The 26,811-nt window shown below is 43.3% G+C and overlaps 1 protein-coding gene across 2 annotated transcripts in view; it reads right to left on the bottom strand.

The window, feature by feature from the left end:
- Sp100 (SP100 nuclear antigen) overlaps positions 1-26,811 on the bottom strand; it is a 96,008-nt gene that overhangs the window by 5,278 nt on the left and 63,919 nt on the right. For both annotated transcript variants that reach the window (XM_077791098.1, XM_077791101.1), the window contains 8 exons: positions 22,019-22,087; positions 18,572-18,610; positions 15,506-15,580; positions 11,138-11,185; positions 9,835-9,939; positions 7,514-7,656; positions 6,331-6,369; positions 3,562-3,606 (listed from right to left, as the gene is read on the bottom strand). In XM_077791098.1, coding sequence (XP_077647224.1) covers positions 3,562-3,606; positions 6,331-6,369; positions 7,514-7,656; positions 9,835-9,939; positions 11,138-11,185; positions 15,506-15,580; positions 18,572-18,610; positions 22,019-22,087 — 563 coding nt within the window. The remainder of the gene's footprint in view (positions 1-3,561; positions 3,607-6,330; positions 6,370-7,513; positions 7,657-9,834; positions 9,940-11,137; positions 11,186-15,505; positions 15,581-18,571; positions 18,611-22,018; positions 22,088-26,811) is intronic.

Here is a 26,811-nt window from a genome sequence, read left to right as displayed (position 1 = left end):
TTCTACCCTCATTTTCTGTGCCCAGGAAAGAGATGGTAAACTTGTTCTATAAAAGGAAGATGGCCAGGCCCAGAAAATTGGCCAGTACTGAATTTCAGACCAATCTCAATTTATAATGACCTTTAGCCAGATTTAGTTTCATTTAGTTAAGTTAAAAATTTGACAGTATTTGTCAGGATTGTGGAGAAACTCACACATGTTAAAAATGACAGAATTTGTAGGTCACGATAGAAATTGGCTAAGGAAGGAGTCACTGTTAAGCAAGGGAAATTACATTTCCCTTCTCTTTTTTGGTGAAAATTTACATAACAATAACAGGTGGAGCCCTACATGCTATAATTTCTGGGTATGGGGGCCATGTGTCTATGTTAGGGAAATACCCAGAAGGATGGGCCCTGCCTCCTCTCCTGGAACCATCTGAGCAGAAAGAGAAGAGAACTGTCTGGAGGGACGTGGGTAGTGCCCTAGCCCTGGCTGAAATACCTGCACCGTGGGCTGGAAGGAGGAAGGCACATGCTCATGTGACCATCTAGTGAGGCTGGGGTGGGGATTCTGGTGGGTGGGGAGGAGGTGGGGAGGTGACAGGGAGCTCCGTTCCATGTCTTCACAGTTCTCAGGTGAGACCTCTGTGTCTAGTCCTTCTAGAAATACTCTCTCTGCTTCGTTCCATGATACCCCATTCTCTTGGGGTTTTCTCTAACACTCTGTCTTTCTTTTCAGGTTCTGCCCTTGGAACGTGGGAATTCCTTGGGACTCTGTCCAGCGTCCTTTGTCCATTTCATTCTTCTCAACGACCAGCTCCTTCCATGACCAAACTTACCATGTGTGTCCCAGGACTTTTAGACCTGTATCCTGGTCTCCTTTTGAGCCTCCAAACATTAAAACTCTGCTCTTTGTCCTAGTGAAATGCATTTTGTCATGTCTAAAACCCATCCTGGCACAATACCCATTCCTTGTCTTGCTGTGTCAAATCTGCTCCTCATTTATGCTCTTTATCTCCCCCACAACCCACCCAGAAGCCTGGAAGAGAATTCTGATTCCTCCTGGTCTCCATCTCAAGGATCCGACCCTATCCCAGTCCTGCTCTTTCTCAGTGCTTCTGTAAGGTCTGCTGCTATGAGGGTGCACAGACCCTACTTTCAGTTTTATAAGCCAAAGCAAAATGCCCTGCTATTTGGGTTTAAAATCATTAGTAGTCATTCCTGGGCCCAGTGAGTCGAGGTGATTTAATTATAATTTCTAATTTCTCTTGATCTTATAAATTCAAGATAAGAAGAGATACAAAAGTCACCCATATGAGCAAATTCTAGCTGGCAAGATGTATCTGGCCAATGTGTTCCCTTTCAATAAGAAAACTTGAGTGGTCTGTTAGGGAGATCATTGGGCACACCTCCAAGGACTCCGAGGTCACCCTGGCATAGAGCCCGGCACCCGTTTTTCCTTTTTGTCCTAATAGGTGAGACTTGTGGATGCTGACCATTATTTTAAATTTTCTGGGTCAAGGTTCCTGAGTCATCATCCTATAAATACAGGGCAAGTGGGCCTTGGGAAAGAATGATCAATACAGGCAAATCCCATGCTGGGGTTATGTGGTGTAGGAAGCCTGCAGACTTAAGGTTTCCTTCCTTCCTTTTTTCTTTCTTTCTTTCCTTCTTTCCTACTTTCTTTTATGATGGTGATAAAAAACTAAGGACTAGAGTGTTCTAGGCAAGTGCTCTACTATTGAGTTGCATCTCTGACCCTCTCTTTAATCTTCTTAGCAAGAAAAATTTGTTCTTTTATTTCTAATCTGCTGTAGAATAGAATAGCAGTGGTTTCCTATCTGCTGTAGAATAGAATCACCAGGAAGTTTTTAAAAAATTCAGGGCTGGGGTGTGGCTGAGTGGTAGAGTGCTGGAATGGTATATGAAAGGCTCTGGGTTAGATCCCCAGCAAAAAACCTCTCTCTCTCTCTCTCTCTCTCTATGGCCTGGGGCTCCATGACCAGAGGTTTTTCAACTCAGTGTGTCTGGGTTGGTGGTGAATGTGCCCAGGTGGTTCTAATTCGCAGTCATCAGGTGAGACCTCTATGTCTAAGGCAGTAGTCTCTGGATCAGCAGCGTCAATATCACCTGGACGTGTTAGAAGTACACCGTCTTGGGTTCTACCCCTCAGGTGCTGAACCAGAGGCCAGGATGGGACCCAGACAGCGGTGGCCTGCCTGGCTCCAGGGGGATATCACACACACTACAGATTGAGCAGCCCTGGTCTACAGCCACTCACAATAGGGGCTGCGCTAAAGAAACCAATGGAGGGGCTTTGGAAAATCATCATTCTCGGGAAGCACATTACACCAATGACATTAGAATCTTGGGGGTGACCCCCACCCCTTGGTGATTGCAATGTGCAGCCAAAGTTTTCTTCTGAGCAAGGGCTGGGCTTGAAGAAGGGCGAGGACATCCTCACTCCAACAGTTGCCTTTTCATCTTCACAGAGGGTTTGACTATGGGCTGCAAGAACCATGACTGTTGTCAATCAAGTTATCCAGACTCCACATGTGAAAGCTCTTCAACCACTGAAGGGTCCCAGCTCCAGCACAGGAACACTGGCTGCGTGGGGGTACCTAGATCTTGTTAGGGCAGTGCATTTGACAGCAAACCAGAGGGCACGGCAACCCCCACTTTTTATCCCTCTTGCTGGCATCCTGCATCAGTCCAGCTACATAACATTCTATAATGAGAGGTGTCCCCTGCAGTTGTGCAAAAACCAGACCTACCTAAAAGGTGCATCTCATTGTCATGAAAAGAATCCAGGTGTGATTTGGCTTAGAAAGAGGAGTCATCTATGATTTGGGCAGACCTCAAAGCAGGCAGCATTATGACAAGCTGAAAATGGACAGGACGCTTGGGAACAGAATGCTTTGCACATTATTAAGCACCAGCCAAGCAGTTTGAATAAAAGCGCCCTGTGATTTGCTGAGTGGTGATGGTTTTGTCCTAACCAGCTACAGTACTCCCGATGGCTCCCTTGAGACTGGCCACAGGGGCTCTGAGACGGAGCCATTTGCTCTGTGTACATATCTATGCATGATTAAGGACAGGGTCCAGGGTCCACACCTTGAACTTGCCAGCTGTTCCCTCAGGATGATACTGAAGACCATCTTGAGCTCTTTGCCTGCTTCTGAGTGGATGTCACATATTTTTCTGCCCATCTTTCCATCCCCACTGCCTTCTTTAAAGAGCTGTTTTCCTCTCAAACTTGCTGCACCCCCCAATCTTCAGGCCAGACCTGTATTTTCCACTCAAGCTCTGCCTCTAGAGACCCCAGTGGTCTAAGTTCAGCCTTCCATACCCACTTTTGAGGGGAGATGAGGGCACGGGAAGCTTTCCAATTAGACTGATGGAAAGGGTGCTTTCAGTGGAGACACCCAGCCTCAGAGCCATGTCCCTGGCTGGTATTCTTTGTTCATTACACACAGCAACATACTCCAACAGGGAGTGAGCGCGTCTTAGGGAGAAGCAGACATGATACAGGACATGGACCAGGGCAGAGATCTGGGGTTAAGCTGGACATAGTACTTACATAGGGGTCAACTAAGACTTTGTTGAGAGACTCCCGTGTTTTCCTCTGAAAGAGAGAAACTTGGAGTGAAAATATTGAATGTGATATTAACCACATCTTTGAATAGACTTATTTATTGAAGGGATTTAGGCCATATCCCTCTATTTGTTTTGTTTTGTACCTGCTTTTATGGGCTATTTGCCTAATGAGAATGAGAACACATTAAATCATGTGTCTGAGACCGTTTAGTGAAAATTCCTTTCCCTGGCTCTGAGACTCAGGGGGACTCCGTGTGAAGTCATGCAGGGAGTCTGGCCCTCCTTTCCTGGTTGAGTTGGAGAAACCTCACTGGTGCCCCTACCTGCGACCCTCCAGCATTTTCTATCTATCAGGAGGTGTCATGCCATCCGAGAGCTGCAGTGAGAATTAGGCTGAGGACTCATCCCTCAAGGCCCCCTGTGGTCCTAGGGCCCAGTCCTGGAGGCCATGCAGGTGTCCCTCAGGAGGCCTCCACTGCCTCCTGCAGCTCTCCTGGAGCCCCTCCCTGAAGACAAAATGTGTCCAAGGTCCTTGGGGCTGCAGCGCCTCCTCCTGAAGAGAAGAACCTTTCCACTTCCCCTGGACCCCAGGAGCTGGCATTGACCTTGGATACCTTTGAAATGACGTGTGCTCCTTCCAGTCTGGAGCGTTGGTGGCCTCACATTTGCCTTCAGCCTGGAGCAGAGAGGTCATAGACAGAGCACCTGATGTGAAGAGGTGACCATCTCATGCTCCTCTCTCAGTGGCCTGGAATGGGTCCCCACTGTCTTAGTTATTCTCTCAGGTGAGGCAAGGAGAACGCAGTCCTTGGGGCCTGCTGTCTGGGCCCCCCTCGGCTGCCTTTGGTCAAGCTCATTGCCTGGCACTAGTACTGCTCCCCAGATGGCTGGTGAGTGAATACTCGAGGGCAGGAAGAGATGAACACGGTTATAACTTAGAGAAGAGGTTTCTTAGCAGCCAGGAAGTGATCATCTTGGAGTTTTAGATCTTATGAGCCCAGAGAGTCTTAGCTATCACCAGCAGGTTGATCAGGAAATGCAGGAACAGAGAAGATGCTGACAGTAGCACCTGCCTCATGGAGCAGAGAGTGACGTGGGCAGCAGAAGCCAACGGCCATGGGAGGAAGGCCTTGGAGAGAGATGGAATGATGGAAGGATGAGTGACGTTCAACCCAACTGATTATCCCGGGCAGAGTCACCCCTGGCTCTGGGGCTGCGAGGACATGTTTGGTCTTAATAAATAGATCAAATAATGTCTCTTTTTCCAGAAAACCCAGTGGACCCAGAGCCTAGTCACTGAGTGTCTGGTCATGAAGCCAGTGAGCAGAGAGTTCCAGGAGTCGGCCTTGTGAGGACTGGATTCTTGATGTGGTAGAGAAATATAAGCTCACCAAGGTCAGAGGTCAGGGCGTGCTGTTCCCCCATCTCCTCGCTTCACCAGGTTCTGGGACACCAGGCTTGGAGAGGCCATGCAAGGCACCGACAGGCTCACACCTTCCCTGCAGTCCCCACAGCAAGGAAACTGCTCGTCCATGCACTCCACAGACTACTGCCAGGAGGAGAATCCACCCTTATGGATGGAAGTGAGGTCTGTACACACCCTCTGGCGGGGTCAAAGGGCCTCTCACGGAGGACAAGATTTTCCCTGTCAGCAGCTGTAGTAATCCATATTGTGTTACTATAACAAAATACCCACGTCCGTTTTTATTAGAAAAATGAAGAAAAAAGAAACAAGGTTCTGGAGGTTCAGGAACCAACATCTGATGATGGCCTTGCTGCAGAGTCCAAAGGTGAGGCAGGACATCGCACAGCAAAAGACAGGGAGTGCGTGTGGACAGCATCTGGCCTCGCTCCCTGTTCTTACAAAGCCACTGTATTCAGCCTTCGGGGCTCCACCCTGGTGACCTTATCTAATCCTAATCACTTTCCAAGAGTCCCACCTCTGGACACCATCGTTGGATTCTGTTTCTGTCCTCTTAATACCTCACAAAGGGGATGAAATCTCAACCCATGAACCCTTGCGGAGCACACTCAAATGACATCCAAACATCACGGCAGACTTGCAGGGTACTTCTGCCTTCAGTCACTATATTCTCAAGTGTGTCATAAAGGAAAAACAATTCTCTTGAAGAAGTGTGTGTGTGTGTGTGTGTGTGTGTGTGTGTGTGGTATGTGTGTGTACGTGTGTGTGTGTGTTTAGTAGAGGAAAGACAGAAAAGAAAGGGAGTCTGGTTTTTACTGTTGCTTCCCTGTGACACACCTTCCCAGGGGAAGTTTACAATAGGTCATCTGGAGGGACCCTGGGATGTTTCTCGGGAAACTTTTGCTCCATTCTTATTTCATTGAAGACACAACCCCCCAAACAGTGACAGACAGTGCTTAAGATGAGAACGCAGAGACAATGGCCATTAGAAGTATTGTTTTGTGCATTTCTAATTATGCTTGCTTTTCCAATTCCAGCCCCATTATTTTTTTTGTTTAATTCTAAGATAATGTGGCACTCAGACCTTTCACTAACACATACATACAAGAACAGTTTTGCTTTATTGTCTATTTTTAAGGATTGTTCCCACCACCATCCATCTCACGTGTTCTAATGCTCAAAGAAGTTCTGACCTCTTATGAAAGCAGCAACTACGACAAACACCATTTGGTGAAGTCAGATTTTATCATAACTGATCAATTTAAAACAGAAATGGAAAATCAACAATTTGACGGTTGAGACATTGGCAGAAGGTCATGGGATAATCACCTTTTTTCTTGTTATTGGTGGCTTTGGTAGATGCCCTGCCTGAAAGAGAGAAAAGATCGATCAATGATGTGATGATGGGCCCTTATTTTTGATTTTTGAGGGTGGTATTTCTGACTGCCTTCCAGATCTTTCTACCTGGATGTCTCACTGTCAACTCAAACTCAGGGTGTCTTCGTGGAGGTCATTTTCCATGTTCCCCAGGGAGTGAAGGACATTTAGGCTCTTTCTTCTGGCCACATGACCTCTACAGCCAGCCCAGTGACTGCTGGGTCTCACTGCTTCCAACTTCTCGACACACCCAGGAGAAGAGCTTCCGGCCATCCCTTCTGCCCTGTAGGATGCCCTGTTCTACACTGTTCCTTGTCAGAGCTGCTCTCCTTTAAGACCAAGCTCGGTGCAGATGCCCTCCTAGATTTGTATGTTGCTCAGTAAATATTTGCTGAGAGCAGACCTTTTCTTTACTTGTGCCACAAGTAAAGGTCACCTGGGATGAACGCAGAGGCAAAACACACGCAGGTGTTCATCTGCAACAGAGACCTGTTCCTGTTTCCTCCATGTTGGCAGCTGATGTAGGAGGAAAGGAGTTATTTTAAAATGCATTTTATTTATACTCTTTTTTTCAAGAGTAAGTTTGAGGGGGCTGGGCTGTCTTGCTCAGTACTAGAATGTTTGTCTTGCCTCCTCAAGGTCCTGGTTTTTCTTCCCAGCATCTCTCTCTCTCTCTCTGTCTCTGTCTCTCTCTCTCTCACTTTCACCCAACGATTGTTAAAGAATCAATTTGATATGGCCTATCAAAAGAGATGTTGTTGAAACATTCTGTCACCAGGAACTACCCACACAGATGCATTATTTTCGGGTAGGTAATAGGTGACTTTTAACATTGGCCCTCCAGGTTTAAGGACACTTTCTCCCTCCACCTTAAGTGACTTTCATGTGACCAGATCTCACAGTTCATTCATGGCAGAGTCCCGGCCACAGGGTGCCATCCTGCCTTCAAGGACATGAGTGAACGTGCTTAGAGGGCCTCGGCCAGCCGAGGTACTGCCTCAGTGGCACGTCGTACGGACACTCGCATGATGACCTGAGCAAGGGGATCGCGATGGGTTTGGGGACACCGACACTCTGTGGAAGCCTGGCGTCGATGTGGGTGGACCTTTGATGGAAGCCATTTGTCACAGAATACCTCTATCAGTTCTTTCAGGGTCCATCCGTGGCAGCGCAAGCTTAGCTTCCAGTTCTTGGCTGCTTCGTGGTTTCCTTTGATCTCAAATTCCCTGGGGGTGAGCCATTTTCCATCCTCAGTCCTTATGCTCTTCATCTGGGCCCCTGCAAGACCAAGGCAAGCTGAGCTCCCGGCCAGGAAGCGCTGCAGTGGACCTCCCTCACGCCGGGCCCGGGCTGCTGTGGGTCAGGGAACGGATTCCTTTCAGACATCAGGGACCCCAGTCCAGCCCGGAAGGCAAGGACAGAGGGGGACTCCCCTCATGGTGTGTGTTTCTTTGACCTTCATGTGATGAAAGGAATAATTACCACTGACGTTACCTTCTTAAAGTATTTTGTTCCATCAAAAGAGAAAAAAAATGAATGATCCTAAATCATGAGCAAGATTCTTTCTTCCCCTTTCTCTACGCCTCAGGATGGAACCAGCCTGGGTTTCAGAAAGTCTGACGAAGGCACAAAGCGCCTGCTGAGATCCTGCGAACCCAGGTGGCCATGTCAAAGTTGTCCCTGCAGGTGCATCTGCCCCATCTTGTGCAATACCTTCTTCCTGCTAATGACAACTGGTGATTTCTCGGATTTGGATTCATGGCTATTTGATGTTAAAAGTAATCATGGAAGTGTTATGGAGGAAAACGTTAAATCACACCTAGGCAGTAGAGTCACAGGGCAAACACCGATACCTGGTACCCACAGAACTGTATTGTGGGAGGGAGGATCAATTAGGAGAGATGAACATTCATGCTACACTTTAAATGATCATTGGCAAAGCCTATTATCTCTTTTTTCCCCTCATTTTGTAGAGGAGGAAGTTCAGGGTCAGAGAGACTGAGTTCCTTGATGCTGATGACACAGATGCTCTCTGCCGTGGTTTGGATATACTTAGAGTGTGTTTCCCAAGGGCTCAGGTGTTGAAGGCCTGGTCCTTACTATGGTGATGTCAAAGGTGGTGAGACCTTTAAGAGGTGGGGCTGCTAAGACGTCCTTAGGTCACTGAAGCTATTGCCTGGGAGTACTTAAGGTAGTTGCTACGGGACCCCAATCACTCTCTAGTTTTCCTGTCTTGTGATGTGATCTCTTTCCCTACTAGAGACTCCCACTATGATGTCATCTTACCATTAAGCCATCACCAAGGGCCAAACACAGGAGGCTGACAGCTCTTGGACTTCAGATTTTGAAACTATGAGCTAAATAAACCTTTTTCCTTATAAACTATCCTGCCATGGGTATTTCATTATAGGAATGAAAAATAAACCAATAACCTGTTGGTATAGCTAAAACTTGAATGAAGGTTTTCTTTAAAGTCCTGTGCTCTTCCTACTTAAAGCTGAACAAATGTTATAGGAAACAGCCCCGGGAAGGTTGATGTTGAATTTTTCAGATGTACACATTTTCCTCCAGGTGTTGAAATGTTTCTCACTGCATCGGGTGCTAGATGGGCATCCTGTGGGCCTTTTTCATGAGTGGAAGGGTAGATGGCTTGGTAGGGTAACGTTTTATGAATTTTACAAGCGTGCAAATGCCACAGTACTGCAGCCTATCTGGGATGTTGTGCCGTAAAGACTTAATACCAGATAAGATCCTTCTATCCTGGGGCTGGGGTTGTGGCTCACCAGTAGAGCGCTTGCCAATTACATGCAAGGCCCTGGGTTCGATCCTCAGCACCACATAAAAATAAATAAATAAAGGTATTGTGTCCAACTCAACTAAAAAATAAATATTAAAAAAAAAAGAAACTTCTATCCTTAGAGAGGCTTACTTGCAAGTTGGACCCCTGGCTGGTATCTGGGAATATGGATCTTGGAAGCAATTCTACCATGACCCAGAACTGATGAGATGCCTCACTGTGTCCAAACTGTCCAACATGGTTTATGCAGAAAACCTGTTTTCCTCCTGAGAGTCAGGATTTTGGAATGTGCTAGGCAGAGGGTGCCTATGAAATTTGCCTCTGGTAAAAAATCCTGGACTCTTAGGCTCAGGCCAGTCCTAGTAGAAGACCCTTCACTGTGTTGTCACAGTTTGTTGATGGGGAATTAAGGGAGCACTGTGTGACTGCACCAGGAGGGACCCCTGGAAGCCAGCCTCGGCTTCCTCTGGATTTTGCCACATGGGCCTCTTCTCTTTGCTGATTTTATTTCCTTCCTCCACTTTAATAAATCCTGGGTGTGGGATGATATCCTGAGTCCTAGGAGTCCTCCTGGTGGGTCCCCAGACCTGGATCTGGACCCAGAGACCCCCACACAGAGATCTACTTCCTGAACAAAAACCGAAGGTAACAAAACTCACCTTGCTTAAATCGCTTCTTATCGAGAGTCCCCTTAGCCTCACCACAGGTCACAGGAAGTTTAGGAAGGTTGAAATTCACATTTTTTTCTCTGGGAATTGTTGGACCTGCAAAGAAGTAGTAGAAGTAGTAGTAGTAGTTGTTGTTGTTTTGTTTTTAAATTCCATCTTCCTCTAAAACTGTGCACTCTGTCTCCCCATCTACCTTGAGATCCCTCTTTTTTAACTCAAAATGTATTGGATTTCAAGGTTTTTCTTTTATGGCCGCTTAGATGCCCATCGATAATGTCACCCTCCACTCCCACCTTCTGAATTCCTACATGAAGCCTCATGAGGCAAAAGCTAAGCTCCCAGACTTGTGGGGCCACAACTCCTACCGCACAACGACTTTCCCCCTGGTGTTTTGAAGATGTATTTCTAACCATGTTATGACTTTGAGGTTCTGCATGTGTTAAAAAAAATAACCAAATTTTAGTCTAGTCTCCCATTCAAGGCATTGACTGGGGGAACAGGGCAGGGTGGCACAGGGCACCTAATGGGGTAGCTTCTCTCTCTCTCTCTCTCTCTCTGTGCTCTCTGAGTTGCTTCACTTATCCTCCACCCGAGCTTCCTCAATGGCTCAGGGTGGGGGCTCGAGAAGAAACTTCAAATGGCTCAGGGACCCCTGCAGTCCCCACTGCCTTCCAGCCCAGATCCGGGAGATCCATCGAACACACAGCCAGGACTTCTCTCTGGGACGGGGACAGTGAGCTGTCTATGGCTTTTCCTGAGTCATTTCAGAGATACAGACTATCAGAGCTGGGGGAGCACCAGCAGGGAACTTGGTCTAATTTACCAAACACCCTTCCCCACATCTTTACAGATGAGGAAACGGAGCCCAAAGTGGCAAACGACAGGCTAAAGCCATGCAGTCCAGGAAGTCTGGGGGTTGGAACGTGGGTTTGGTGTTCCTTCTGTGCCATCTACAGCTTTCTACCTGGCCAGAGAAGGGTCCGCCAAGTATCATGACAATCACAAATTTTATATTTTTTTCTTTATATTTCTCTCCTCAAAAGTTATGGGCATAGTGAAAGGAGGTGCAGGACAGGGTGGCCTGGGGCCTCTCAGATCAATTGACTAATCAATAGAATGGGAGTTCACGTGATCTGCCACGTGGTTGAAACTGACCACTGCCAACCAAGATCCTAATGTTCAGAATGGGCTCCATAAACCCGTGATGGAAACTGATTTATCACTCAGAACACAGAGTATAGAACAGGAAGTTAGGTGTTTAATTATTAAAAGTCTATTGATCGCATCTTTTTACCTCTTTTTCTCCCTCTTTTCAAGGGTCTAACGTTGACTCTTTTTCTCCCTGAGAAAGTTGAGAAGCAGCACGGTTATCTCTTGTTTACAACATTGCATTGCAAATAACCATGTTTTTCAAAAACACCATTTAAATGTAATTTTACAGGAGCTTGTTTAGTACTTAAAGAAAAACACAAATGCCAAAATCAAAAGTCAGGCGCTTCTTCTGTAAAGATAGTAAATATTTAAGGTTTTGTGTCCATGATCTCCAGTGCAACTCTTTGACTCTGGAGTTGTGTCAGGAAAACATCCAAAGACAATATATAAATGAAAGGATGTGGATTTGTTTAAATAAACCTTAAAACAAACATTTGGAGAACGGAATTTGCCCTGTGGGCCATAGTTTGCTGACCCCTGACCTACACTTAGGTCTAAAAGTAATGCTGCAAGACATGGTGGCGTCTGGTGCTTGGGCAGGTGGATTGTGAGTTCAAAGCCAGCCTTAGCAATTTAACAAGGTCCTAAGCAACTTAGAGAGATCCTGTCTCAAAAAAAGTATATACAATCATATATATATATTTGGATTAGGGATGTGGCTCAGTGGCTAAGTGCCCCTGGGTTCAATTCCTAATACCAATAAAATAAGAATAAAAGTAATGCTTACCTGAGATTCACCCTACATTTCTTTACTAGTATCCACAATTCATCCCAAACACATCTGAAACACTGATTTATGTTGTTTCCCAAGCAACACGTTGAGAACAATATGAAGAAAACTTTTGTCTCTACTAACTCCTTAGAACAAATCTATTAAACGGGTACTACAACTATTCTCACTTTCAAGGTGAGGAAACTGATGCTCAGAGATTTTAAAAAAACAATTTAAGGGCTGGGGCTGTAGCTCAGTGGCAGAGCGCTTGCCTAGCATGTTCGAGGTACTGGGTTCCATCCTTAGCACCATATACAAATAAAATAAAGGCATTCTACAACTACAAAAAAAAAACTTTATAAAAAAAACAAACAAATTAAAGAAAGGTAGTGAAAATTTCCTTTGGGAAAGAGAAAAAACGGCAATTCAAGGTCTCGGGACAGACCTTATGGCAGACTTTATCAATCACACACCCAAACTTAAACTTGAAAGATGTTTCTACTGAAAATACTGCAGAAAATGGCCAAGGACTTCAAAACTAAGCTAGTGAAGGTTATTCAAGGCGGGGGGGGGGGGATTTGTAGAAATTAAGGCTCAAAGTCTATGAGTAATAGAGCTAAAGACAGCACAAAAAATTGACTTAAAAGATATCTAAGAAAAATGTAGAGTCTGATTTTATGTGTTGACTGGATGTGCAGAAAAAAAAAAGGAAAGATCGAGTCACTCCATGTGATTATTTAAGACTGTGTCATTCAGTTGTTTGTGGCTGTTAAAGTCAGGGACATGGAGTGCCTGCTCACACTTTTTTTTTCTTTTTTTTTTTTTTTTTAGAGAGAGAGAGATTTTAATATTTATTTTTTAGTTCTCGGCAGACACAACATCTTTGTTGGTATGTGGTGCTGAGGATCGAACCCGGGCCGCACGCATGCCAGGCGAGCGCGCTACCGCTTGAGCCACATCCCCAGCCCCCGCTCACACTTCTCAAAGCCTGTGCCTGTGATTCTGTGCTCATGGCTGTCATTGTGGGGTGCTGATTTGGGCAGTACAGATCCTAGGAGAAAACTCCCCCATGTACATATCATACATGTGCTTTCCTTTAAGCAGCTTGTGACCAGATTAGGCTGGGGAGAGGTCTTTCCTTCAATCTAGTACAAAGAACCCTCAGGGTGGATGTTATTTTATTTTCTGAACCTTTGCCGTAAGAGTTACTCAGAGGTTTTTGCTTTTATGTTTTTAAACCTCATCAAGATAAAAATGGCCCCAGATGACACTGATTGATGATTCACATCCCCAAATCAAGTTTGTCTTACCTCACAAGGCATCACCCTTAGGAAGTTAATTAAGATGTTACAGAGATACATGCAGTGAGGAATTACTAACCTTGCATGAGAGAACAATCAACTTGGCTATTATACTCAAAGTTTTAAGAAGAACAAACAAAATGGGAAATTGGAGTCCTCAAGGAGGTAGATGAACCTTTTTTTTTTTTTTTAACACTCCTTGATTGTGCCTCAGAACAAATTGCTCTATTTGATCAGTTTCACAGAATATGATTGGGGTATGATAGCTCCTGGTGGCCAGGGTGAAAGGTCATTGACACAGGTGTGGTTCTCTGTGGGACTCTCTCCCTGTCACTCAGGATGCTGAAGGGACACGGGCCAACTCTCCCTCTTTCTCCACTCCTGGTTCCATGAGATGACATCTGTTCTATCTGCTCTCTCCTTTCCCATCAGGTGGCCAAACTGGAGCTCCAGCCCTGCTGCAACTGGATCTTCTCAGCAACAGCCATTACTTCCTCTTAGTCTCTCTTTGTTTAAATCCTCCTAGGGCTAGTGGGTTAGCTAATCTCTCCTTTCAATCAAAACCTGCCAGGGCAAACAACTTCAGGGTAGAGAAACAAAAGATCATTGTGCTCCCTCTTAGTTTATGGCTTAGAGAAATTTGGACTGAAGACCAGATCATATTTGATAAAGTGAACTTGGCTTTACAACGGCTTGCCCTGTCTTACAGTCAGGAAGTAAAACCCCCTTGACAGAGCAGGATTTAACTGTGCTTGTGTATACTAGTCTTAGAACCACTTTACTACTACTAACAGTAGTATTAAAACTCTATATCAACTTTCAAAAATAACAATGTGGTCAGAAAAAAATGAAAGTTATTAAAAATAATTTTGAGCAAAAGATGTTAGGATGTTTAGGTGACTCTTTGGTTTTCTCCGAGTTCCAGCAGATGTCTCAGGATCCAGGAATGGTGTGATGGGATCCTAAATCCTCACGCAGAGTGCTGGTCTACCCCTGCATCCCAGAACACGATAGGAAAGAGGGAGCCTGGTTCTGCAGCATCAGACTTCCCCACCCCATCCCCACTCTTATGAAAGAGCCTACATTTTTTGAGAGAGAGAGAGAATTGTCAGACATCTCCTTCAAGCCAAGTGAGAAGTCTTTAAGACATCACTGCGTCTGGCCATGGGAATGTGAGGGATGTAGATAAGATCAGACTCACTCCTGCTCTAAGTGTGAAAGTTATGGCTAGAGGGGTCAGTGGTGGCAGAGGACTGTGCTGAGAGCCTACAAAGGAACAGAGAAGAACCATGATTGCCAGGGCCTCGTGGAGACGCTGTAGATGGGAGCAGGACTGGAGCGTTTTTGAGAAGTACTCTGCCCGAAGTAACTGCAGCAGGGTGTGGACCTTCTAGAAGGACCATTCAACACCTTAATTTCAAAGCAAGTTTGTCACTATTAAGAATGGACAGGCAGTGAAGATACTGCTTTTGCTCTACTAGTGAGAAATTTATGGCCATATATGTATTTATATTTATAAATATACGTATGTTTCTGTATGTACATATTCCATTTATACATACACATACACGTATCCAGAGAAGGTTGATTTTAGACTGGCTGAATCACAATGGGGCAACCTAGGAGACAGGCAGATAAATGTCTTCTCTGCTTGCTTCATCATCCCTTTGCCACAGCTTTCTCCTGGCTGAAAGAGAAACTCAGCAGAGTTCTAGAAGGATCAGCAAATTTCCCAGGGAGAAAGGGGGCTTTCTACATGGTAGGGTGGAACCTGCACAGGTGGGATGGAAAGACTGAGGATCTGGTTCAGTAGACAGAGGTGAAGATCTGCAGGTGGACTCCAGGAAGAGTCCACTGCTGTTCCTACCCTTCCAGGCAGCAATGGTGAGGGGCCATGGCAGACACTCCACGGGGCCTGCTGTTCTCCCTGCAGGACAGGCAGCTGTCCAAGGTGCTTGCCGGGTTGGGTGGGAGATTCTCAAGGGAAGCCACGTATGAACGGGATGAGCCTGGGAGGGCAGCCAGTCTGATTCATGTTATTAGGAGTAAACTGAGGCAGAAGTGGCGAAGGGGCAGACCCGAGTCTGCAGGATGACCACAGGGCGTCAGGGAAGAAGGGAGTGGATACATCACCTGTGTGTGTGTGTGTGTGTGTGTTAGTGTGTGTGTTAGCTATTTTGAGCCTTAGAAGTTATCAGATCAGCAGAGGCCACAGTGAGTGGCCAGGGACCTGGGAGGAGTGGCAGACTCATCACTCAGGTTTTGTTTGCAGTGTATTATCTTTCCTTCCCTGACCCATTTGGAAATTGACAGTATTTTATATATTTCTTAACAGCACATCTACATAAAGCAATTAGGGAAACAGGTTTGTTACTAACGAACAAAATAAAGCACGAGAATTTAATGTTTGTTGAAAACGTTTCTTTTCCTTTCTTACCTTTTGGCCAACCTCTTTTCCTTGGAAGGGCATTATTCTGAATTGAGTGGAATCTATGTCTGCCTTTCTTTATTTCTGAGAAAAAAAGGAAAAATATAAAACAGTTGCATTGCATAACAGTGTTTTTCAGATTTCTACTTTACTGTAACTTTTCAAGGGTCTGATACATAATGAAAGCTATGTAGTCCATAGCCTAGCAAATTCCAAGCCTTTAATAGTAACCTGGGCTCACTTGAGATTCCATTGTATTTACTCTGACATTGATCCAAATTCACTTACTCCCATGTCAATAAAAAAATTAACATATTATACCAAAGAATATTGTGATAATAATAATGATATCTAACACTTAAGTGCTTATTATATTCTAGATAGTAATACAAGACACACACACACACACACACACACACACACATACACACACACACCAGGATTGAACCTAGGGGCACTTAACCAATGAGCCACATCCCAGCACCTTTAATTTTTTGAGACAGGGTCTCACTAAGTTGCTTAGGATCTTGCTAAGTTGCTGACACTGGCTTTGAACTCGGGATCCTCCTGCCTCAGCCTCCTGAGCCACTGGGATTTCAGGTATGTACCACCAATACATACATATGCTAGTAAATTTAGGAAAGAAATTTTTTAAACCCCATTACCAATGAAGAATCTGAAGCATACAAAAAATTAAAAAACGAAGTGAAACATTGTAGATTTCCTTTGGTTGAAAGGCAGAAATCAATGGTAGCAACATAGGAATTTGGATTGTTCAGGGAGAAGTGAGGGTGTGCTACAAGGATGAGACACTAGCATCTTAGCCCTGGTCAAGAATTTGGGCTGAAAAGAAAATGAAAGTCACCAAAGACCTTTTTTAAATAGTTTTGAACAGATAATAGCATCAAAGAAACTAACCAAAAGGACACTGCCCTAGGGGAATTGTAGAGATAAATGTTAAAATCTTAGAAAGCCTCAAGGTTAAAGACAGCAAAAAGTGGTTCACTGAAACCCTATCTCAGGGAAGGATGCTCTCAGAGTCAGTAGTTAGTGGGTGTGGGTGGAGAGCAGTGAGGTGGTGTGTGCAGGCACGACTCACCATGCCAAGATACCCTCTCTCTCTCCCCTGGTTCAGGCAAACACAGACTCTTTTTCTATCTCTCTGTGTCTTTCTCTGGAACTGCTATATTCACCTTTCATCAAAATATGTTGAGGTCAAACAGATTAAAGGCATAAAGTTGTCTGGTTCAGTTACCCAAGCTCTCCTCATTAAGAGATCTCGGGCTTAAGACTTCCAATCCCATAGAGCTCCTGGACTTTCCTTTAGAGTCGTTCTTTTTAAGTTTTTTTTTTTTTTTTGCTCAAATGCAATTAAGCATACATAATGTGGCTGTTCTTAAATTTCCTGTCCAATTGCCATTGATTGGCACCCTACACTTGCTATAGAAGTGAGCTAAGAGCTCCCCTCTCCTCAAGGAAAGTGAGAAGGCTTTGCCTTCAAGGGAATAGGCCTGCATCTCTAGGAATTTGGAGGAGCAGAAATATTTACAGCCTTGACCATGGGACAAGTACAAGGGAGACCCTGCTAGGAGCCAGCCACAGGCCCAGTGGAGCTTTGAGGAAGGACAATTTTCATAAGCTTCCCCGGGGAAAGGAGGAGTTCAGTTAGTCCTTCTTGAAAGATACTCTGTGCAGAAAGATCACTAGGATGGATCACGTGGATGGTGGCCCAGCAGGAGTGTGGATCTCCACAGCCGGTTAGTTTCTGCATTAAGGGAACTTGAGTTGAGAGATTTCCTGTATATTGGGTCTCTAAAGAACTAAAAAAAGAATGTAGCTCATTCATTCACCGTATCTGGGAGACATCAAGGATCTACCAAAAAGACGGTCATGGGAACCAGTAGAAGCTCAAAGGAAAAATGTCTTAGACCTGGGTAAGTACAAATTAATTTGGATATGACAAACATGATAAAGATAGGGATGGAGAGGAAAATGATAGAGATGCTAGAAGTAATGGAAAGAAAAAAAATATATCCAAAGATGCTTTAACTCTAGAGGAAAAAAAGAAGCCCTGACACCACTACCACATAAGTACACTAGAAGTATTTTATAGAAACAAAACATTGTAGCCTGTGCAGCAAACAATGGAGCATCCTGTGTCTTCTTCCTCCAACACCCAAGCACAACACGGTGTGTGCTCTGAGTTTGGTTTGAATAACTGTTTCCCAGGCTTAGACCCAACATGGTTCCAGGGCTGTAGCTTTGGCTTCATTGATTTGAGTTCCCAACGTCATTTGAGTTCCCACTGTCTATTTCTCCTTGTTCTACCAGGGGCTGGATCAATTAGTTACAATACCCCCTTCTAACACTTTGCCCTCTCCTCCCATTCCCAATTGGGGATGGCTCATCTCTGGCTTGTAATTCTGTGCTGCACCCCAGGTTCCAGTTCATGCTCATGCCAAAGGGTCTCAATGTGGAGAAGGCTTGGTTTGAACCAATGCTTTCCTCATTTGGAGGAACTGGTGACTTTGGATGCAAATGTGAAGGGCAAGTAGGCAGGCTGCTGCTTGTCACCCACAATCATCCTCTCTTTCTTCTATAAGAAGAGAGTTATGGCTGCCCTCATGGATGCTGGGGAGAGATTATATTTCTCAGCCTCACTTGCAGCAAACTCTGGCCAAGTGACCAAGTTTTGGCTGATGGGATTTGAGTAGAAGACTTCTTTCCAAGAAACCAGTGGTGGTTGTTCCGTTCATTTCTTCCATTCCCACTGGTTGAGAGAGAGCAACCACAAGGTCAGCCTTGTTGGACCCAGAAATGGTAACCACATGTCAAGGAAGGCAGATTCTTCCTACCACCCTGAACTGTTAAATGAAAGAGATATTCGTTGTTTGCTTTAAGCCTGCATTTGGGGATATCCTTGTTACAATGACTTAGCCTGTATTCTAAATAAACCAAGAGTTAATCAGTTATCGTGGTTCATGGGAGATTTAGGGGCTGCAGCAAAGGTGAAATCTAGAAGAAAGATCAGGACCACAGCAAGCTCAAGGAGTGAAGGCTAACAGTTCTCCTTACCTTTTTGGAGATGGTTTACTTTATGAAGTCTTTTTTCCCCTTCAACAGAAAAGAGAGAAAATGATCCTTTAGAGCTATAAACAAAGGTTTACAAGCTTTATATATCAGTAGCTTTCAAGTATTCTATTTTTAAACCTTCATTCCACTATGCTTTTGTGAGGCTAAATCCCCAGCTAGAAACACACCACCATGGTTATTGTCACATAGAAAAAATTAACACAAAAACCTATATTTGCATTGTCAATGATTTCTTAAAAAGAATATTTACATGAGGGTTTTTTTTTAAAGAGAGAGAGAGAGAGAGAGAGAGAGAATTTTAATGTTTATTTATTTATTTTTTAGTTTTCGGTGGACACAACCTCTTTGTTTGTATGTGGTGCTGAGGATCGAACCCAGGCTGCACGTATGCCAGGAGAGTGCACTACCGCTTGAGCCACATCCCCAGCCCAACATGAGGGTTTAAAAAAAATTTTTTTTTAGTTGTCAATGGACCTTTATTTTATTTCTTGATATGTGGAGCTGAGAATCGAACCAAGTGCCTCACACATGCTAGGCAGGCACTCTGCCACTGAGCCACAACCCCACCAGTACATGAGGTTTTAACAGTCACAGTAAATAAAATTTTTAGAATTGCTCAATATCAGGCAGAAAGTGACAATAGAAGAGGAATGTCAAACAGGTAAAAACAAGATTTCAGACAATGTCAGCACACTTGCAGGAATTTAGAGGAATACCTTGAAAATCCAAAGTTATATTTCCTGTTTACAACATGCAGAAATTAAGAAATAAACCCATCAGAACAATGAAGTCAAACTGTAGGAGGAAAACAAAGGAGATGGGACAATTCAGAAATTAAAAAGGACATAGATTATAGAATTCAGAAAAGGAAACAAGGATGTTTAAGAAGAATTGAGAAAAATCAGTAGAGAGAAAAGAGTCAGTGGAAAACCATGAACAGATCATCGGAGTTTCTGAAGGAAAAAAAAATAGAAGGAATACTTGAAGATAAGTCAAGAAGAAGGTATGTGCAGTTCTAGCATCACATAGAACTCATGTATCACAAGTACACGTGTTTTCAGCCTGTAGCAGAGACGTGCACTCAAGACCGTCAACCCTGAGACATATTCCAGGAAATTTACCACACCTCAAAGTTACAGGAAGAATTGAATGAGCGGCCTAGGCAAAAAGATCAAGAGAGGGGATCTTATCAGCTACAGAATTTTCCACAGTAGCATTTAATGTGGACAAAAATCTACAAGATATTTCTATAAATAATTAGCAAATTATTTTTCAGGTACAATTAACACACATAATTAATTTCAAACAAGAGAATCCTGGGGGATGTTGTTCCTTTGATCTCTTTTTGAGAAAATAACCTAAATCACTAAACCAAGGCAGGATTGGAAAAATGTTGGCAAAAGGACTGAAATATAAGGAGTGGGGTGGACTAGAGGGAAATATGGGTGGTAGAGCAAGTTTTTTATTTTATCACTAGGAGTCAAAGGGTATTATTTGGACAAACCCAGGAGTAATTGTGAAGCATTTTTTAACAGCTGAAAGGCAATAATCATGGTCTAAAACTGAGTGGGTGAGGAGACTGAACACACTCTGATTTTACAAATCTGGATGGGAAACTAATGGGTACCGTCTAAAAGAGAAGATCAAGGGTATCATAAAAAGACAAATCTAAGAGTGATGACAAGAGCAGAAACCTAATCCTTAAATATCCAGTGTCTTTGCTCCCACCAGTGCACACTAGGAATGGGTGGGGCCAGAATCCAGTCACCAGAGCTAACTGTAAGGAATGCAGTGAGGTATAGTCTCAGCTCAGTGGCCAGGTGTCCAGCGGAACAAAAAGGCCAACCTTCCTAGGTATCTGAAGTACACACCCACACCCACACAAAATGCAAAGAGACAGAATGTAGAGTGTTGACATTTCAAAAACCTCAAACCCTAGAATTTCAAAGTAGAAATCAATGGGACCAAACAAGATCAAGCATCTTGATGTCCATAAAAGTAAATGTGCTTGACTCATTTGAAAAAGAAAATTTTAGATCCAATTATAAATTAAACCCAACTTTTCACTACATACAAGAGACTAACTTAAAAACAATGAAAATAAATATTTAAAAACAATGAAAATAAATATGCATTAGCATATCTCTACAAGAAATCAGGGCTTATCACTGAATCTCAAAGAAAGTGTAATTCAGCCCAAAAAGTGTTCAGCAAGGAGAAATCATAGGAGACACAATAAGAAGCAGAAATATACTATTAGAAGACTTTTTTTCTTTAGTTCATAAGAGATCACTGGACAAGACAGAAGAGGCTATGAAAGACCCAAGGAACACATTTAACAAGGCAGACGTGGTCTCTGTGTAATGAACTCCTTAGGCAGAAAATAGAGCACATGCCCTTTCTTCCCCTTCTCTTGAATGTCTCCTGAGTCAAGGAGAAAATACAAATGCAAATTGTGGGATGTCTAGCCAATAACAACATTGAAGACACCACTTACAGGAACCTATAGAAGACTGATAATAGAATGCCCACAGAAAAATATCAGCCTTAAATAATTAATCAGTGATAGAAATGACAGCAATTGAATTAAAACACCTGCCTCAGAAAGGTTAAAAAAATATAAAATATTCCAGATGATATAATCATAGACTCAGAAACCCCCAAAGAAGCAATTAATAATATAATAAGAAAAATCAGAAAATTTCAGATTATGGAAATGAATAGCTTTCGTATATAGGAGTAATGAGTGATCAGTCAAAAGGCGCACTGGGAGGAAAGACAGCAATTACAACAGCATCAGCAACAGCGGACAAAACAGAAGGCCTGCATCCCCCACAGGAGAGAAAGCTGAAGCGCTACTGAAGGCAGGAAGGGCGGGCCATGGGCCACCTCGCTGTGTTCTTGGTGGGGAGTCTCAGCACCACCACACGCTGACCACCCGTGACAGCTACAGGACCCTGACAGACCACTTCCCCCAGCTCTACTCCATCTCTCCAGCTGGTGACCTCCAACGCCATTCTGTAAAGGACCACGTGGAGTGCTGTCTTAGGCTTTGCAATGAATGTTTTCCCGCCTCTCTCCCTGGCTCAGTCCCTCGCCTCCTTAAGATCTTATACACGGTCTGTTAATGAGGTTCTCCTTGTCCACCATTCCTAAAATGACATGTTTTCATCACTCTACACCTGCATTACTCTTTGTTCCTTTATATATTATTTACATACTATTGTTTGCTATATAATAATATAATCTATTATTATTTATATGTTATTCCTTTGTTCCATATAAAATATTACACATTGGGCTAGGAGTATAGCTCAGTGGTAGAGGGCCTGCCTAGCATGCCAGAGGCTCTTGGTCTGATCCCCAGAACTGCAAAAACATAAAATAAAAATAAAATATGATATATTTATTTGTGTATTTTCTACATACCCACAGTAGGATGTAAGGTTGATGAGATTTTGTTCATTTCTTTATCTCTGTTGTGCAGCTTGGAAATATCTGTTGAACATATAAATGAAGGATGTGAAAAGGAAACAATAGTGAGACCACTCATGTTCATGAGCAGGAAGACTCAATATTTTAGACATGTCAGTTCTCCATTCTATGCAATTTTGATAAAAATAAAACAGGGTTTTAAAGGGTTGGCAAAATGACTAAAATTCATGAAGAAAGGTGGCACATGCCTGTAATGGAGGCTGAGACAGGAGGATTGAGAGTTCAAAGCCAACCTCAGCAACTTAGCGAGGCGCTAAGCAACTCAGTGAAACCCTGTCTCTAAATAAAATACAAAAATGGGGTGGGGATGTGGCTCAGCAGTTAAGCGCCCCATAACAACAACAACAAAAAAATCATGACGAAGGGAAAAATGGACATAAGAGCCTAAATAATTTTGAGAAAGAAAACCATTGGGAGAATATTAAGATATTATGCAATTAGAGTACTTTAATAGAGTATGATATGTACTATTACAGAATAGAGAGAGCAATGGATCAGTCTAGAAAGCCCAGAAACAAATCTGTCTATCTACCTACCTATCTCTCTGTGTATGCATACTACCACTGAGCTACAACCCCAGCCCAGCCGTGTGTGTGTGTGTGTGTGTGTGTGTGTATGTGTGGCTTGATGCAGACCATGTATGATAGATATTGCAATATCTTTGAATAAACTGGGACAATTGGTTGCCATACTGAGAAAAAGTTAGACTCCCACCTAATGCCACACTGAAAAGAAAGCAACTCCAAAAGGACTAAATATGTAAGTGAGAAAATAAATAAGGATGTCGCAGTCTACTATTCTCAAAAGCAGATCTTGTTCAGTAAGCTTACTCTTGAAGCAATCCCAAGGAGCAGGAGTGAGGAACTAGGAAGTGGGAAAGGGAAGAAGGAGAGCCAATTGGTGTCCAACTGGTCCTCCATCTTGCTAGGAACCTCTGAAGAACTGTAAATAGTGGCTGTCAGAGGAGCTGGGGAAGCAGCTCAGTGGTACAGCGTTTGCCTAGCATGCAAGAAGAAGAGCGAAGAGTGGCCTCCACACTGTCCATCTTGGGTCTGACTGTATTGGTCAAGATGCCCAGTCAAGTAGGAGAGCAGAAAAGCTCTGGGCTGCTCCAGGATTAGGCCATGGTTCCTTAAACAAGATTGAAAAGCATAACCATAGAGGATAATATAGACAGGTAACACAAAGAAAGTATCTTTTGTACATCAAAAGCACTATCAATCAGGGGAAAGAGGTAAAAGGGAGATGGAAATAGGTTGGGGGAGTTTCTAAGAAAACATCTCTCTGAAGAGGAGATTCTTGAGCTGAAACATGAATAAGGAGCCTTCTGCCCCAGGGAAGAGCATTTACATATATCAACAGAGATGGTAAGGCTTTGAGGCAGAAAATTGCTTGGTGTATTCAAGGAAGGCCAGAGTAGTAACTGAGGCGGGCGTGTGACAGAGAGAAGATTTATAAGGTGATCGGGGGCAGCTTATGTGGAGCTTTGAAAGAATAGAAAGACATTTAGACTTTTTCCTCTTGATTCAACTGGAAACCATTGAAAGGGTATAAGCAGTTGGGTGGCAGGCTGTTGAGTGGAGAATGGACTATAAATGGGCAAGAAGGGAAGTGGGGTGACCGGTGGGGAGGGCTCTGGTTTACCCCATGCAAGATAATGGGACTTAAACTGGGGGAGGGGCAGGGGAGATAAAGAGTGAACAACTTGAAATATACTTTTGAAACTTGATGGATTGAATGTGGAGGGTTAGGAAAAGGCGGAAATCAGCACGTGCCCTACATTTTTTGGCTCAAGCAACTGAAGATATATACCATTAACTGAGATGAGGGTGACTGGTGTGGGTGATAGGGTTGCAAGTACAAACCATGAAGTCTGTTGAGCATATAAAATTTGAGAGAGACACCTATTAAAATCCAAGTGGCTATTTGGAGCAAGAATTTGAATTTATGATTTGGCAGCTCAAAAGAAAGAGGAGGAGAAATATAATTGGCAATCATAAACACGAAATTGAAAGAACAGCATGGTTAGAATGGAGAGAGTACTGTAGAGATGGGAAGGGACCCAGGTCTTTCCATCATGTAGACGTCAGCAAGTTCAGAAGGCCCACCACCAGTACCACCATTCAACACCATCATCAACACACCAGCAAGTGACCGGGGAGGTACTATTAGACAGTAAGAGATTGTGGGTCTCAGAAGATAAAAGAAGAGATTGCATTCTAATCCACATGACTTGAAGGGGCTGTGTTCTCCCCGTCACCCACCTGATCATGGTGGTGCCAAGACCTGCTGGGTGCTAGAAGGCAAAAGGCAGCCAACACCCCCAGCCTTTAAGACCATGATCAGGTGACCACTGCCGGCCACCCTCAGATAAGCCACACCAGCTCCATCCTCTAGACTGGAGAAACAGCTTTCTGAGGCCCCAGGCTCCTGGGAAGGGGTCTCTCTGCCCTTCCACTATTACCTCCACACCTGCTGCCTTCCTTCTGCCTCACCTGTGAGGCCAGTGGGGTCACTCATCTATGGCCATTTGTACATCTGTCCTCGGAAGAAGCCCACTGAGAATATGTAGTCTAGAAGCAGCCTCACCCCACAATGAGGTCTGCAGAGAACCCACATTAGATGGCAGCATATCTATGACAGAGAACATAGGTGATGATGTAGAAATAGACAACACTAGAGAAATAGATAATGATGGTGAAAAATCACCACTCTTCTCACGGGTAGTTTCCTGACATTTCTGATACCTCTTTTCACATTTTTGTTTGTTTTAACTGTGTATTTTGTACAATCATATATTTGGATTAAACTTTCACACACTGGTAGAATTAACTTATTCATGAAAATATATCATTCAATAACTATTTATTGAGCCCTTATAGCTAATTAACCCCAGGAGCTGAGGATAGAGTTGTGAATAACATAAAAGTCCTTGCTACAAGGAGTTTACATTCTGGTGAGGAGACAAATAATGAAAAATAAATACATAAGATGACAGAGTACTATAATGAAAAGTAAATCAGAATGAAGGGATCAGAGAGCAGTGGATGGGGCTGTGTGTGTGTGTGTGTGTGTGTGTGTGCACTAATTTAATATAGAGGACTTGGGACGAATCTCTAGTAAGTTAACTTTTGAGCAGATATTTGAAGGAAGTTAGAGTCATTCATAGACTCTGTCCTTCATTGGTCAAGATGCCCAGATCATTCCCTTAGGAAAACCACTGTAGGCTCTGAGTTGACCACCTTATCTGTGGAAGTGAGGGTCACTGTGACTTGCCTGCCATGCCCTGCAGGCTGCGCTATGGTGACTTCATCTGTCACCAATGAGATGCCAACCAGTCTTCAGTGTGACCATAAACTTGAGTAAAGGTTTTTGTAGTCTTGGCCTCTCTGCGGAAGCTTGCACACTTGTTTGGGGGTGCCCTGGTCCTCCCAAGTTGGCTCTTCCTGCAGTTTCACCAAATTATCTATCTTATTCCAGTAACAGTGGGCAATTACAAAGACCATTTTGTATATCCTCACCCAAAACAGGTAGCTTGAAGGGAAACTGAGATTCGGTGATCTTTGATATAGACGTGGTCTGATTTGCCTGGAAAGGTCAGTTGAGGAAGGGTCAAGAGTGAGAAGTGGGTAAGTAGGTCAATAAAAAGGGGGGTGTGGTGAGGCCCACAGGACGAGGTCTTGTAAGTGGCAACTGCATTTTGAAAAAAAGAAAGAGTGTAGAAAGCATTTTAATGATGCCAGGGATGATTATTAGCCTATAAATACAAAACCATGATTATAAAATATTATATGATAAATTATTAAATAATAATAACCATCCTCCCACTCAAATATTGAAATAGTTGTTCATATTTTGTATTTAGGTGAAGACAAGAAAGGAAAGGTAAAAATAAAAAAATAAGAGGTCTCAGCCGGCTCAGATTGAAGCAACAAGAATCATGGGCCATAGTAGAAAAGTCTATATACATCCTTAGTCCCTGTTTTCAGGCCTTTCTCTTTTTATGCCAATAAAATTAAGCTCCACGTATTTGCTTTTCTTATAAGACTAACAAATTTCCAGAGATTGGGTTTTTAAGTCCCTGTAACAAAGAAAAACAATTCCAGAAAGAGATGAAAGAAAATTCTCTCAACACCGTTGTAGAAGGAGAGAGAATATCTGCACCACAAAACTAATAGATATGATCGGAAGGGTTAAAGTGAGAAGTTTTGTAAGAGTCTTGTTCTCTGGTAAAATACAGGAACACGTGTCTATTTATAATTATTATCAGTTCATTCTGTCCTCGGTTAATATAAGTTTGTCGTTGGAAGAGTTGGAAGAGTAGAATGTTTCTAGGGATGTTCTTCCAAGTTAGGATTATTGACATTTCTGATGAAACCAATTTCCAAAGGAGGCTGTAGTTCTGATTCATCATGCTACTTGATAGTTTAGAACCATGATATTTTAAGTTACATCTGGATCCTGAAACTGCATGAATGTTGTAAGATTTTATATCAAGTCAGTGACTTTCTGATTCCCTCACGTGTAAATAATAAAATGACTATGGATTTTCTATTTAAATTAAGATTTTGAGTCTTGTCTCATTTAAATTCATTGGGTTATTATATAGATGGAAAAACTATGTTCATGGTAACACATATTTATATAATATATACAACTTTTTTAAAAGTGCAGGAGCTATTTAAGAAACTTCTTATTGGAAGAATATTAAGTAAAAATGAATAAAT

Source organism: Urocitellus parryii, chromosome 1 (genome assembly GCF_045843805.1).
Source record: "Urocitellus parryii isolate mUroPar1 chromosome 1, mUroPar1.hap1, whole genome shotgun sequence".
Classification (NCBI taxonomy): Eukaryota; Metazoa; Chordata; class Mammalia; order Rodentia; family Sciuridae; genus Urocitellus; species Urocitellus parryii.
Note: the sequence above shows the minus strand (reverse complement) of the source record. Positions and strands in the feature narration are given on the sequence as shown.